This window comes from Protobothrops mucrosquamatus, unplaced genomic scaffold (genome assembly GCF_001527695.2).
Source record: "Protobothrops mucrosquamatus isolate PMUCROS unplaced genomic scaffold, P.Mucros_1.0 scaffold_254, whole genome shotgun sequence".
NCBI lineage: Eukaryota > Metazoa > Chordata > Lepidosauria > Squamata > Viperidae > Protobothrops > Protobothrops mucrosquamatus.
Genome location: NW_015386330.1, coordinates 476260 through 492859, shown reverse-complemented (window position 1 = coordinate 492859; position 16600 = coordinate 476260). Strand labels below are relative to the sequence as shown.

The 16600-nt window shown below is 35.7% G+C and overlaps 1 protein-coding gene across 1 annotated transcript in view; it reads right to left on the bottom strand.

The window, feature by feature from the left end:
• Positions 1 to 16600, bottom strand: part of LOC107302019 (cytochrome P450 27C1) — a 32801-nt gene that overhangs the window by 9644 nt on the left and 6557 nt on the right. Inside the window, exons 2-6 of the mRNA XM_015831157.1 lie at positions 12875 to 13065; positions 10744 to 10940; positions 9220 to 9429; positions 7262 to 7425; positions 3138 to 3304 (exon numbers count right to left, since the gene is read on the bottom strand). Coding sequence (XP_015686643.1) covers positions 3138 to 3304; positions 7262 to 7425; positions 9220 to 9429; positions 10744 to 10940; positions 12875 to 13065 — 929 coding nt within the window. The remainder of the gene's footprint in view (positions 1 to 3137; positions 3305 to 7261; positions 7426 to 9219; positions 9430 to 10743; positions 10941 to 12874; positions 13066 to 16600) is intronic.

The following is a 16600-nucleotide window of genomic DNA, read 5'->3' as shown; positions in this document are numbered from 1 at the left end:
ACCCTTAATAAGGTTTACAACTTCAATTACTTAATTATCATTCAATTGTTTTCAATTATTACAGCATTATTATATTTATAATAATCTTCCTTTTAATAAAAATTATTCCTTTAATTAATTCTTCAGATACCCAAAATCTTTACCATTTCAGCAAGAAAAAAAAAAGAAAAAATTCCCACTTCCATAAAGTTAACAAGTAGATTCTATCATTTCATCAAGCTACACCTATAAAAGATCATTTTAGACCCTTAATAAGGTTTACAACTTCAATTACTTAATTATCCTTCAATTATTTAAGCATTAACAATAAGTCCACCTCCTAAAAAAAAAACCCTTTAAAACATTTAGGACCTTAATTCCCATCCATTCATAGTTAAATCAAACAAATTCAATTGTTACAGCATAATCATATTTATAATAGTCTTCCTTCGTCATTAAATCAGAAAAAAAAAACCTTTAAGACATTTTTAACCCATCCAGTAACATTTAATGTCATATTTATATCTAACTTTGGCTTTTTTTCTATACCAAATTAATATTAAAGCGTTTCGATTATCAAACCTCAAGACTTGGTTACAAAGCTTAATCACTTGAAACTGAACAAAATTATCTCCCTTTTCTGCCAATATAGTCTGGATATCAATCTTTGTTATTTTTAGCAATTGAAATAAGTCCAAATAACTTTGTATAAAGTTAGTTTGCCTAATAGTTTCCACATTTAGTCCCAGTATAGATTCACAATTAAATTGCTCTGACTCTTCAAATTGTATATCTTGATATATAAAAGCCTGTTCAGGGTTACTCAATCTCTCTTCTATTATTCCTTGTTCCACAATTTTATTCATTTTTGAAAAGTCAATGTAAGGTTCTAATATAGCCTCTTCAGGGTGTAGATAAGTTTCATCATCTACCACCGGATCCACTTGTTCAATCAAATCTTGAGAAGCAGTTGTAACATTCAAGCAGAGATCCTCCTGTTTCTGTGATAAACCTCGCCTTTGTAATAAATCCTGTTGTTGTTGCATCACTTGATCACATCTATTTTGAAATTTAACATCAAACGATTGAAACATCTCAGCCATTGCGGAGATCAAGTTGCGCAGCTCTTTAACAAAAAACGGTGGAGGTGAAGAAGATAACGGAGGTGACAAATGGAAAGTTTCAGAAGTTAGTTGAGATGTCTGAGCCATCAGGGATGTAGACGGTCTCAAAGTTAGAGGCAGGATTTTTCTCAGAACCATATTAGCAATAAGGTTAAGCAGTTCAGTAAAAACAAGTAATACGCAGATTCAAAGTAAGAAAAATTTCAAACCGGAAATCACTTTCACTTCTNCTCGCCTACATCGTCCATATAGGACGACTCGGGAACTCAACTCCTACCCCGGGCAGCTCACCTATCCCCTTATGCCCAGGGGAAAGGTATCAAGCCGTTTGACAGCTGATGCTGGCTGTCAAACCGGCTTTTACGCAAAACAGGCGGGAGGCAGCAAACAGCTGCGACCAGCGAAATCGCCTGCCACCGGAAGTCCCCTGTTATTCTATTCTATTCTATTCTATTCTATTCTATTCTATTCTAGTCTAGTCTAGTCTAGTCTAGTCTAGTCTAGTCTAGTCTAGTCTAGTCCAGTCCAGTCCATTCTTCTACTCTACTCTACTCTATTCTACTCGACTCTTGTGTAGAAAGCTTCCAACCAAATTTCACAATAAAAAAGCTGACAAATTCTAATTAAACAGGAAGCTCTTACTTTTAAATTTTAATTCCCTACCCTCTAATTACTTGTTTATTCTTGCTTGCCACTCTGGCAAGCTGGTTGGTATAGTTTATTGGCAATCTTAGTAACTTCTCTAATGACACATTATGTGCTACTTTGTGTATTATTTTAAATAATCTAAGATTCTGCCACAGTGCCTAGAGCCTATTAGGAAATAAATGGAGTGCAATGGCTTAGGCTAATCTCTAGTAAGTCTGAGTGACTATCCTGTTTCCAGCTTTAGTTCTAGATGGGACTGCATTTCCACAGAGAGAACTGGTGTGTAATCTAGGAATCCTTTAGGATTCTCAACTTGTGCTCAAAACGCAGGTGGCAACTGCAGCTAGGAAAGCCTTTGCACAAATCCACCTTGTGTATCAATTCCGGATTCTCATCATCACTCAATTTTTACCTATCTCTTGTTTGGATTACTGCAATGCACTGTTCATCAGTTTGTCCTTGAGACAACTTGGAAGCTACAGCAGGTTCAGAATACTGCAGCCCCTACAGTAAAACTATCGGTAAACCTAAGTGTTTGCCATTACTCTGTGAGCTGCACTGTTTGCTAGTTGGCTTCTACATTCAATTGCTGATAGACACCTATAAAACCCTTTGTCGCTTAGTGTCTGTATATTTGTGGAATCACCATTTCCCAATTATCTTTTCCTAGCCTATAAGATCGGACAGGGTTAGCATCTTCCAGGTCCATCAATAAAGAGTGCCATTTTATTGAACCCAAGCAGTACATCTTTTCTGTCACTAAGCCTTCCCTTAGGAATAGCATTTCCCTAAGGCCCTAGACCCTTTTTCTGGCTCCAAAGCCATAATAAGATTAAGGTCCTGGGGCCCTAATGCTAAGAAGACTTTAAAAATATGGTTCTTGTGGCAAACACTGGGCTAGGAAGATTTGTACATGCTGGAGTGTTCATGAATTTAAATTTTAATCTTCCTCAGGACAACTGCTGTTTTGCTTTGGTACTATTGATTTGTCAATTTATGTTTCAACTCTTTGTAAGCCACCTTCAGTCACTAGTCAGTTGAATGGCTCTATCTAATAAATAGCATGCTATCTCAAATTCATATATTCTCAAGGGTTTACTATTAAAAGTATGTATAGCTGTCCAATCATACATTATTTATCACATTTTTCTTTATCATTTTTTTAAAAAAACTAATAGTGTAACAATTACAACTCAAACTATTCCAATATGAAGACTAAAGAAAAAGGCAAGTAAAATAGGACAATGGAATCAACTGAATTTGATTTAAATATAAAAATATAGTATATTGAAGCTATATGTCTTTTCTTATTAGCGTGCAGTCTAGATCCAACCTGTTGTAAAAAGAAGGCTTGTAATAAGAAATCTTACACTTTTATACACTCACCTTAAGGTTTCTTTGAGAAGGGCTCTAATCATTGGCAAGTTGGGAATATGGTGAGCATCAGGAACTTTATCTTTTCCCAAATTGTGAACTATCTCTTTATAGATAGAATCCTGCACTTCTGGATGCTTTGCTAAAAGATATGTTGCCCAGGATAAAGTGAATGAAGTCTTGAAGAGAGTTGGGATGAGGAGAGAAGAGAAGGAGGGAAGGAGGGGGGAAGTGGTGTTATTCATTAAATAAGAGCATTTTTCATTTTCAACCAATCTTATATTATACATTTGGAGAGACCAAACTGTGTATCGATCATGGTATCAAATAATTATCAGATACTTTCTCAAACAACACAACCTTTGTTTGTCTTGCCAATCTTTTATAAGTTTGATTTTCAAAGAATCTAATTCCCTTTGCATGGGATTATAGCTTAAAAAATTGATTGTTTTATAGCATTTATATGGCTGCCCAACTTGAACAAAAGTGTACAAATGTGTACAAAAAACTATTATATACAAAAATATTTCACCCAAAGCAATTATAATTAAAACAAATGAAATAACTGGTGACCAGAATTTTATTATATTCATATTTTATGATTATTGTCATAAAAGCTTGCTTGAGATACAACAAATATTTTTATTTTATTCTAGTGCCCAACTTCCTATTGTTTTTTTCAGGCTTTAGCTCTGAGTGAATTTAACTGTCAGATGTAGATTTTTTTCAATGAAACAGTATAAGATTTTTTGCTCATACTTTAATAAGTGTTATCAAAAAGAAATATAAATTCAAGTCTCTAATATATGCATCACTGTAAAGCAAAATAAATTATCTTTACTTTTACTAAAATGAATTGCATTCCTTATTTAATTTCATGGTATTTATCTGCAGCAACAGAGGCAGAATTGTTTATTGTTCCTAATATTTCAAGTCTACCTTTACCAAATCATTATCTAATTGTGGTATTTATTTTTACCAATGAATCTAATTTTAGAAACAATCAAAGCAGTATTAAATATAGGTTCTCTAGAGGGAACAACTATTTGGAGAGTTCTTCCTTTATTTTGCTTTGATATGGCTTGGGTACTTCATATTCCAATACATGTGGCCGATCCCAGTTCATATTATTTACTGCCTATCCAAACATGCAATCCCCAGTTGAAAGATTTTTTTAAAAGTTTGATGAAATAATAGTTGCGGAAAATATTCAGATGCATATAACTGGAGATAAATCAGATTCACAAAAGGATTGTGATATTATTATTATTATTATTGTTGTTGTTGTTGCTGTTGTTGTTGTTGTTGTTGTTGTTATTATTATTATTATTATTATTATTATTATTATTATTATTATTATTATTATTATTATTATTATTATTATTTGGAAGGGACCTTGGAGATCTTCTAGCCCAAACCCCTGCTCAGGCAGGAAACCCTACACCAATTCAGACAAATGGTTGTCTAGTCTCTTCTTAAAAACTTCCAGTGTTCGAGCATTCACAACTTCTGGAGGCAGGTTGTTCTAACTGTCAGGAAATTTCTCCTTAATCTCTCTTTGATTAGTTTCCATCCATTGCTTCTTGTCCTGCCTTCAGGTACTTTGGATAATAACTTGACTCCCTCTTCTTTGTGGCAACCCCAGAGATATTGGAACACTGCTATCATGTCCCCCCTCATCCTTCTCTTCATTAAACTAGACATACCCAATTCCAGCAACTGTTCTTTATGTTTTAGCCTCCTAATCATCTTTGTTGCTCTTCTCTGTACTCTTTCTAGAGTCTCAACATCTTTTTTACATCATGGTGACCAAAACTGGACGCAGTATTCCAAGTGTGGCCTTACCAAGGCACTATAAAGTGGTATTGACACTTCACGTGATCTTGATTCTATCTCTCTGCTAATGCAGCCTAGCACTGTGTTGGTTTTTTTGGAGCTGCAGCACACTGCTGGCTCTTATTTAAGTGATTGTCCACTAGGACTCCAAGATACCTCTCACAGTTACTACTATTGAGCAAGGTACCATCTATACTGTACCTGTGCATTTGGTTTTTCTTGCCTAAATGTAGAACCTTACTTTTTTCACCATTGAATTTCATTTTGTTAGCTAGCGCCCAATGTTCAAGTCTGTCAAGATCTTTCTGTATCTTAAGCCTATCTTCTGGAGTGTTGGCTATTCCTGAAAGCTTGGTGTTGTCTGCAAATTTGATGAGTTCCCCAACTATCCCCTCATCCAAATCATTGATAAAGATGTTGAAGAGCCCTGGAGCACACCACTATACGCTTCCCTCCATGTAGATGCAATTCCATTGAGGACCACATGCTGAGTACGGCCGGTCAGCCAGCTATGAATCCATCTGGTGGTGATGCTGTCTAACCCACATTTTTCTATCTTATCAAGTAATAGATTGTGTTCTACTTTATCAAATGCCTTACTGAAGTCCAAGTAAATTAAATCCACAGCATTCCTCTGGTCCACTAATTTTGTCACCTGGTCGAAGAATGCAATAAGATTTGTCTGGCATGATGTGTTTTTGACAAACCCATGTTGGCTTTTGGTAATGATTTTGTTTGCCTCCAGGTGTTCGCTGATTCGTTGTTTAATTATCTTTTCCAGAATCTTCCCAGGTATTGAGGTCAGGCTGTTAGGTCTGTAGTTTCCTGGATCCATTTTTTTTCCTTTTTTGAAGATGGGAACTACTTCAGCTCTTTTCCAGTCCTCTGGTAGTTCCCCAATGCTCCAGGATCTTTGAAAGATATAGTTCAGTGGTTCTGAGATCACATCTGCCGGTTCCTTCAGAACCTGGAGTGTAATTCATCTGCTCCTGGTGATTTGAACTCATCTAGGGTGGACAGGTGCTCTCTTACCATTTTCTTGTTGTGTTTCTAATCTGTTTTTTACGGTACTGTTTTTGATAGGTTGGACTGTTTTTTCTGAAAGTAGCAGATTCACTGGAAAGAAATAATGGACTTTACAGACTTAGAATTTATTGCACATGCTTCCCTGAAGTTCAAGCCTGTATTCTTTTACAACAGCAGAAAACTGACTGAGTGGATAAGTGTTAAATTGCTATTCCTTAAGACGATAGAAGGGAGATTGGGAAATTTATCAGCCTTAACTGGAAAGCAATTTCATCTAGGCATTTTTGGGAAGATAGATCAACTTTGGAGATTGGACTTATTATATTTAACCAGACAACAATTGATAAGAGATTGCATTAAGAAACAAATATGGATATTGATCCAGGATGAATCAGTGTTAACATTTGGGATGATTTGGGATATATAAGAAACTGTGGTAAATTTTCAATGAGTTGACTACAATAACAATTCGTTAACAGATGGTTTTTAAACTTGAATGCTGTCTTTTTTATTATTATTGTTCTTTCTGTTAACTATTTTGTCATTAATATACTATATAGATGACAGATTAATAACTTGCAAATAGAATTAGTAGTTTAAAATTTGGGGGGCATTTTGCAAGGGATGAGAAATTAATATTGTTGTAATATATTAATTAGTATTCAGCTAGGGGCGATAATATGTGTTTATGTGTTTGTTTCTTTTTTTAATGCACTTTTTAAATGTCTTGTTTGGGTTGTATTTTTTCTTTGTTTCTTAAAAAAAAATTTTGAAGTTTGTATTTTAACTTCTTTTGAATAAAATAAAAATAAAATAAAAAATGCTTTGTGCCTATATTTATTAGTACAAACATTCTGATAAAAAGCAGACTACTGTTAAATCCCGGCTTCCATGGAAACCTCCTATATACAGTTGCATTTTTAAGGGCCTCTTTCTACATACATATAACGTACGTGTGTGTGTGTACCTTGAACTTCAGAGAAACAGGCTACCCAAAGTGTGCCATGTCAGTGAAAATTATCTATTACAATCCATTCATGTGTGCATTAAAAGAAAAAAATATGTCCATAGTGAGAATAGAAGACCCAAACTTTACTATGTAAAATAATGCCCTAATTTATCCATTTAGATAAGTATAAAATAAATTTAATATTAAAAGGTAAAAGATTTATTTTAAAATAACATTTATTGTATTTTTATTTTTATTTATGTTGCATATAAGACACTTTGGGGCATGGATATCCAGAAACATAGAAAATAAATAATGAACTTACTGTGTCAACACCTGCCAAAAGCATTTCAGTCATATTGGCATAAATTTCTTCTATTGTAAGCTCTTTTCTCCTAAGCAGAGTTGTGAGTAATCCACCTTTTATCTTTTTTCCTTGATCTAAAAGGGACTTTATTTCATTTATTTTATTGTCAACATGAATTTGACCTTGGTGATTAAAAGAGAAGAAAAAACAAAGAATGTTTATCAAACTTTGAAATATAACTTCTTAGGCTATTATCTCTTGTTTATAAAGTAGGGTTTTAAAAAATATATTTACTTCAATTACTTTAAAAATGTTAAATGTCTTACTATCTTCAATGCTGGAAAAGAATTTAATTTCTGTCTATGGAGATTCTCAATTATCCAGAACTGAAAAAGTTTCTTGGATAAGATGCAAAACATTTTCAAGGAAAAAACCCAAGAAATTCCAGTTGCTTTTTGGAACAGCACCTTTGGGATAATTCAATTTCTATTATGATAAGAATCAAGAACTTGCAAGATTACATGTGTACAACCGTGCTACTACTTTAACAACTGCAGTGATTCACTTAACAGTAACAAGAAATGTCGTAAAATGGGGCAAAACTCACTTAATAATAGCAACAGAAATTTTGGGCTCAATTGTGGTCAGAAGTTGAGGACTATCTGTATGCAATTGAAGCTAGCAAATAAGTCCAATGATATTGTTTAAAATCAGAACGTAATCTATTCTAGTAATCTATTCTAGAGGTACCAGAATGTGGATTATTACCATTATCACTCTGTCCAAACTAAACTGTGCCACTTTACACGCTACTGAACTTAATTCAAAATTCTGGTACTTATCTTTAAAGACCAAAACAGTTGGAAACCCTAAAACTCAAAAAGAGTCAACTTTTTTTTCCCATGTCAATTTAACCATAAAAGGCCTTTTCATATAAAGGTTACATGCTTTATGCATGGAAAAAAGAAATAATATTCTTTGGCAAGGCATTTCCAGTTTGGAATAAAGAGGTACTAGCACAGATGTCTAATTATATTTTTATATTACCCAGCCATTGTAAATTACTGTATTTTAGTGGATTAATCAGTTTTTATTCCTCCCATTTTTAGCATATTAGTATCTTAATAGTTGACACTGTCGCAACATTGCACTACGACAGACTTTATTTGGTAAGGCAACAGCCAAAATCTGAATGTTAGCAAAGACAGGATCCATACATAAAAGGAATTTTAAGATGTATAGGGTTCCTTAAGTCCTAAAGTAATATCCAATCACCGTCTCTCAAAAAAAAGTGCCACACACTCTATGGAGGCCAAAAAAAGGGAGACATTTTTTACTTCTGTATATTAAAATATTGTATGAAGAAAGGTTTGCCTATTTGAGTATGCATTTCACTTCCATTTTCATCTCCCTCTAGAGTTTGCTGTGACATTGAAAAAAAACCCACTTCAGATTATTTAAACATTAATACCGGTAGTAAATATAATTTGTCCAACCTGACTTGAAATGCACACACAAAAAAGCAAGAAACAAGAAACCATGAAAGAATTTGGAGGGTCACAATATGATGTCTGAATAGAAAAAAAAATGAATAATGGAGAAAGATTGGGAAATTATTTTCTGCTTATTAAAAAAAAACAAGGATAAAGGTTACTTTCATTACAAGAAAGGCTGAAAGTGGGTGAATAACAGCTTTACAATAATAACTGTACAAATAATATATTTATGTATTGTTAGCCAAATTCTGATTTTTTTCAACATAGATTAAAATATGGTATTTTGATTGTTGCTGCAATAAATATGTTTACAATTAGGGCAGAAGATCTGGCTTTAATTTCAATTTTAGACATAATTTAAGAAAATTAATATTTATAATTAGATTCAGTATTTCAGGTTGTTTGAAGAGTCACATTTGACTTTCTTTAGCTAACATAAATTATATCTGAATTTCAATCTTAAAAAACAAGAACACTTACTAAATTTAAAGAGTCCATCCCATGATCTACAGAATTCTCTCCAAGGTTTTGGAATAATTGGACGAAGCCACTTGGGAATAGCTCCTGCATACATAGTAGATTTGAAACTGCTAAACATCAACTCCAATGCTTCAATATATTCCAGTGTACTCTTGGGAATGTGATTTTCCAGGCAACCCAACCGACACTCATACAAAACAGTTGCAACTCCTATACGGGCAAAGTAATGCAGAATGTATTGTTTTTCTTTGCAGAATAATGTACAAAACTATACTATGCAACAGGAGTACTTCCGATGTGACTACTTAGAACAGTGGTTCTCAACCTTTTTAATGCCGCAACCCCCAACCGGTCGTAAGTCGAGGACTAAACCGGTCGTAAGTCGAGGACTAAACTGGTCGTAAGTTGAGGACTACCCAACTGGTCGTAAGTCGAGGACTTTCCCTGCCCGGGAGCGTCGCGCATGCGTGGTTCTGCCCCCTGCACCGGCCGAGGCGTAGCTGGCAAGCGGCAGAGACGGAGCAGGCCGACCAACAGCTGGCCCAGCTCAAGGGAGGTAAGGCACCCGCCGGAAAAGGGGAAAAAAATGACGGACAGCCTTGCTTGGCGACCCCCGTGAAATGGTCGATCGACCCCAAATGGGGTCGCGACCCATAGGTTGAGAACCGCTGACTTAGAAAATGGTGATTGCTTCCGGAATGATTGCCACACAGCCCAGCAACAAAGCAACTTGTTATGCTTCTCTAACCTGAGTGCCACAGCATTCCGCAGTGTTGTTGAACACCGCAAAAGGCTGTGGCACGCTGCAGAGCTGAGTTAGGGAACTGTTGCATGGTGCTCACCATGTGGCCATTTAGAAAATTGCAGTCACTTCTGGGATTGTGCCACATAGCCTAGTAATTGAACAGCCTGTCCTCCTTCCTAATCCAAATTCCAGAGTTTCAGAGATCTTCAAAAGGCAAGTAAGGAGGAGGATGTGGGGCCCAGTAAGGTGGGAAACAGATCCAAAGAAATAGATGGGGTGCTGCAACATCTCTATAGTCAGTCGTAAAAGCAAACAAACACAGGGACGCTGCAGCAACTTTAACTTCAGGACCAGATTATATATAGCTTTTTTTGGGAGGGGGGGGTCTGTCATAACTTTGAATTGTTGCTGAATGACCAGTATACAGATGGTAGGTACCTCCAGCATTCTTTTTAGTGAGTTTATTAAGGTGGAGTCTCTGAAAGATTTGGCGCTCTCCACCTTGAGCTTTTTGCAACCCATACCGAACTCCATTTGTTAAATAACTCATTAATTCTGCCATCTTTTTCTCTAGAATCTCTCATAACTATGGCTATTGGCAAGGGCTTATGGAAATGATAATCTCTAATAAGTAGACAATCCCAAATTGCCTACCCCTGATTTTTAGGATATTCCATCTCTTGTTTGCATGTTGTAGCAGTGTCTTCAATTGATAATAATCACTGATATAATCACACGGTTTAAGCTTTTATCCCTCATTTAAAAATGATGACTCTTACCTTCCATTGAATATTTAAAAAAAAGACTATTAACGTTTGTCACAGTTTCCCCATCTTCTTCATTTCTAAGAATATGGATTCTCTTAATTAAATCTGAAATAACTTCATTAATTCCTCTGGAGAAAATCGCAACATCACTGGGCTTTACCATTTTTTGTCTTAGTACACGTCTCATTTTTAACCATTGCTCCCTTTCTCTAGAAGAAATAACAGGTAAGGATAATTTAAATCACATTTTTTCTGTCAAAAATAAAATCAAAATTTTCAGTAAATGGAAATGTAACCGTACTTTAAAGTCTTTCTGGAGGGTAATATTTGTACAAAATGATTAGACTAATGTAAAAAATGCTTTATTAAACATTTATGTGACTTATGATTAAATCTTATTACTGGCTTTTTATTGGAATGCCTCTACCCTTAAGTTATGAATCTTGTCAGGTAAAGAAACACATCTCTTCCCCTTATACTAGTAATGTAATGAGATTTGGAAAAAATATACCAGAGGTTTTTATTTTTTAAATCAAGTTCTTTTCCTTGTGATGCTATCAGAATTATGCTACCACTGATGCTATTCAGTGGGAAATTGAAATAAAAGTGAACATGAAAAATATCTCCCAAGTTTGCTCAAGAATTTTGGTAGGTGCCTAGATTCTAGTACTTTTCTAAACACAATCCAAAATCATTTTTTAAACAGTTCAGTAATTTCTTTTAGATGATCTCATCCTCATGATGTATTATATCCAAATAAATCTTTCTGAAAACCAAGATCATCTTTAAATCAGTGCTCCATCTCCAAATGCTTCTGCCTTCTAAACATAGGCCATGAACAATTAGAGGAAAAAGGTTTTTAGAGGTGGTCTAATTATTTTTATAACAAAAATTCACTTTCCAGGCTGACTGTAGTAAATATACCATTTTGCTACTGAGTTTCAACATCACAATTTGGAGTGCTTTAGGGACTACTACAGGGTTATTGCATGTAGTTATTGCATGTTGTCTGCAAATCACAAGTTGATCCAGAAACTGATGGTGAGATATATATTCTTGGAAGTAATGCTGCCTTACTAGATACCGTAATCTGCAAAATATTCATCTGAGTCCAGGGCCTAATTATTTTGTTTTCTGGGAGAAAGATAAGTAGAAATATCACTAGCCCTTTTTTTATTTGGAAAATGGGAAGAAGATGCCATCTGATCGTTGTGCAAAACAACATAACTGACTCTATGTTTCTAAAAACTGTAGCAGATGAGGGAAAAACTGTCAAAAGATTGGACTGAAGTCCACAGTAGAAAATTTTAAAAGTATATTGAGAATAGAAGTAATAAAAATATTTGTAAAGTTTTTAACATAGCTTTAGAAGAGTAAGGAAGAGTAATCAAGGTTTTGCTAGAATGAGGCTCATCCACTGCACTTCAAAACTGTGCTGATTCCTGCGCTTTCCCATTCACATATTTCTTTTTTGGGGGAAAGGGGGAGAACAACATCTTTTAGTCTTCTTTTGACTAAAATCCCTGAAAGTTAACTTGACCAGAATTCTTTTTTATAATAATAATAAAATGGAAAATGCTGATCTTTTAAATTTAACTAAATTTGCATGCTTATTATGAGTAATCCTAGAGGTTATCTGGGCTTATATGCTACTGATTTTAATGGGTCTTAAAATGTCTGTAGGGTGACTAAACTGTAACTGCAGTTCTAACAACAAATGACTCTGTGGTTAACCAAAATAAACTGAATGTGCCATTTGTGGAATTACAGAATTGGGATCTTTGTGTTACTACATACAGTTTCATTTAAATTTTGCTGACATTTTCTAAAGCATATTCTGGTTCTCACTATATAAAGTACTTAGCTGCTACAATTTTATTCCATGAAAACAGAACAGTACTGTGACTCAGGAAGGGACTGGCTTTCTTCTGAAAAACCACACTGCATCAAAAATTACTCTTATTCTGATTAATTATTCCCTATAGGCATTTACCAACACCAAACTCCTAGGGATATAATCATATTATAAGTAGATTCTTTAATAAAATACGTTAATTGAGAACAGTTGCATCACTAGGCTTAAGAAGAATATACAGTTAGAATATTGTTTGACAATACCCCCAAAAAATGTGAATGCACTCACGCCGATATAAGTCCTGTAGCTCGTCCCCGTAAAGCTCTATATTCCTGCCAGGAATCCATGTCAGCTCTTTGTGGCATGCAACCTTCTTCCCGTAGAACCTGACCCACCATGTCTTTATCTGCAATGGACACAACTAGTTTGGGACCAAAATGAGACTTGAAAATTTTTCCATATTCCTGTACATGTTTCTGCTATGAAGGGGAAAAAAAAGAACAAATTACTTATCCCTCCTGACAAGAGTGACATTTTTATACAGCACTAAATTCTAACATGTATTATATTAAACTGCAATTAAAAATAACAGCAAGCAGTTTTCTCTAGTGTCTATGTGGCTTCATGAGCCTTTAAAAATCTACAAAAGATAGTGCAGTTTTCAGAAGACTGAACTGCCTTTAGAAGGCTGGGCTGTCTTTGGAAAGCCTTTAGTGAAAAATTGATGTGGGGAACTGGGAGAGAAGGTAGTTGGACAAACTAATGTTTGCTGCTGCTTGCTGGAGTAGATGGAGGTGTGGCAAGAAGCCTCAGAGTTATGCAGTTGATGGGAGGCAAGGTGGGGTATAGAGTGGCCAAAATGGGAGCAGGTAGGCAAGAGGTTAAAGCACAACTCTAGTCATAAGAGTGGGTGGGCTGACACATGCCTGTTCACGTGACCGTGAAGGCGTTGCAACAGCTGTAAATTTGGGTAAGGGTCATGTCTATTTTCTCAGCATTGTCCTAACTTTGAACAGTCACTGATCAAATGGTTATAAATTGGGGATTACCTATACAGCAAATATATGAAATATAATTAATACTTTACACTGGCAAAGGTATTTATGATATAGGATTTTCTGGAGCCTCCCTTCCAGAGACATCTTTTTGAAGACATTGGTAAGAATTAAGCTATGCTCAATTTAATGCTCCATATCAGATATTTGTTGCCTGAGGTTCTTCCTTGCCAAGTATTTCACTGTCATTAGTGTACAAGGAGAGAAGCCATAATGGTATAGCTTCTGCTCCAGTCCTTTTTTTTTCCATTTGGAGATAAAAGGGTTAACGAATACATATAGACCCAGCCTACAAGGAAAATATCAAGACTTAACCAAAATTTGAAGACAGCCAGTTTGGTGGTGTGGTTATGACATCAGTCTAGAAACCAGCAGACCATGAATTAAGGTCGTGCCTTAGGCATAAAACCAGCCTTTGGACCTGGGTAACTTTGGGTCTGTCAATCTCTCTCAGCCATAGGAAGGAGGTAATGGCAAACCATTTCAGAAAAAACTTTTCCAAATAAACTGCAGGGATTAGTCCATGCAATAACCAATAGTCAAAAACTGATTCAAGGGCATGTACACACACACACACACAATATATATACATATATAACTGAAGATGTTCCATATGAAAAACACCAAGCACACACCAAAGCATTTTAACAATATTTCTTAGGAATTTAGAATGAACAAACTCAATCTTTGAGATGTCAGAATAAATATCAACACAAAACATTAAATATAAATTAATTTCACAGGCTAGGTTCACACAATACACTGAGCCACCAACTATCCTATTGAAATTTGCAAATCCAACCATTATACAGGTTGTCCTCAACTTATGACCACAATTGGGACTGGAACCTATTGCTAAGCGATACAGTTAAGTGAGTCATGCCTGATTTTAGGAACTAGGACATCATCATTAAGAAAATCTGGCTTCTCCCATTGACTTTGCTTGTTGCTCCCTGGAAAGGTTGCAAATGGTGATCATGTGACTCCCCTGGATTTCTGCATGTAAATACATGCTAGTGGCCAAGTGGCCAAATTTTTATCATGTGATCATGGGGATACTGTGAGAGACTTAAGTGTGAGGACCAGTCGTAATCACTATTTTCAGCACCATCGTAAATTGAAAGGTCATTAAATAATAATAATAATAATAATAATAATAATAATAATAATAATANAAAAACTTCCAGTGTTGGAGCATTCACCGCTTCTGGAGGCAGGTTGTTCCACTGGTTAATTGTTCTCACTGTCAGGAAGTTTCTCCTTAGTTCTAGATTGCTTCTCTCCTTGATTAGTTTCCACCCGTTGCTTCTTGTCCTGCCTTCAGGCGCTTTGGAGAATAGCTTGACTCCCTCTTCTTTATGGCAACCCCTGAGAATGGTTGTAAGTTATGCAATCCCTAATTTCCTTTTAATTTCAATGGCAGCCACCCAAGAAGTGTCTCGTGTGTATGCTACATGAGACCTAGGCACTAGGGTTTGAGTCATGGCTATTTACTGAAATCAACAGGTTGACAGATGCAAAAAGGCCATATTATGTGGGAGGATGCCATTAGTGGTTTGATGAGGTAAATGGTATAGCCTTCTGATGGTTTGAGAAGGGATGGTTTTTTGAAGCTGTAGTATTTGGCCCCAAATCTGGGGCTGGATGTAATAAAAACTGGCAGTATACTTATATAGTACAGAGTCTTTTGCCTTCTTCATTAATCACAAACATTTGTGGGCTTTCCTGGGCATTTGCAAGACCGCCTCCTACCAAATACCTCCCTTCGACCAGTCCGCTCCCACAGAGAGGGCCTCCTTAGGGTGCCGTCGGCCAGTCAATACCGGCTGGCGACCCCCAGGGGGAAAGCCTTCTCTGTGGCAGCTCCTGCCCTCTGGAATGACCTACCCCCCGACCTACGGACCTGCGCCTCTTTCGCCGAGCCTTGAAAACCCATCTATTCCATGCGGCCGGCTTGGCGTAGTTCTGATTGTGTTTTGGTAGGGGTTTTTATATGGGGTATTTTAGAGCAGGCTTTTTATTTAATATTTATTGTGATTTTTATTATTGCCTGTTCACCGCCCTGAGTCCCGTAAGGGAGATAGGGCGGTATATAAATTTAAATAATAAATAAATAAATTGAACATCTGACTGTAAAATTGTGGGTGTTGGGCCATATTGACAAATTAGTTAAAAAGATTGTGACATCTGCAGATTAATCAGACTGTAGCTTCAGATGGTGTTCCTGCTCTGCCTTTTAGGATTTTAGTATGGGTTTTAGTATGAGTTCTTTACAGCCTGTCAGCTTAGATTAGATCTTTCAAACTTGTTCAGGCTGCAGAATCCATTAGTCTAGAATCTGTTTTTAAAACATAAACTTTCCTTTTTGGCATTACATAATATTTTGGACCTGGGTGGGTAGAAGCAAGGAAAACCATTATGTTTTCTTAATCCAAGCAATGAAGAATACAGCTCCTCTAAAGCAATGTTGTGCAACTTTAACCAACAAAGTACCAGCCATAGACGTTACATCCTGACTTAATGTTGGAGTCAGGTTACTGACAAACAGAACTCTCATTGTAAAACCACTAAATTCTCTCTGCCTTTCACATATATTATAATGCAGAGAACGTTTTGTATATCAAACTGTACCATTTAAGTGCAGAGTTCAGATTTTTCTTTTATCCACTGTACACAAATAGAATTATATAAAAAAGTTAATCATATTAATTTATGGAAGACTTTTAACCAAAAAAGCTAAACATTATTTCAGAGTCCTTCTCTTTTTTTTTTTCAATATAGAATTTTATTGTTTTTATCATAAACAAAAAAATACATCACAAGTATTACACAATGATTTATCCCATCCCCCTACCCCCCAGACTTCCCAAACCAAACCTAGGCTAACATTCAACTACAAGTAAACAAATATTAATATCTCTAACTCCAAACTCTAAACTTAAGCAATCCATCTCCTCCG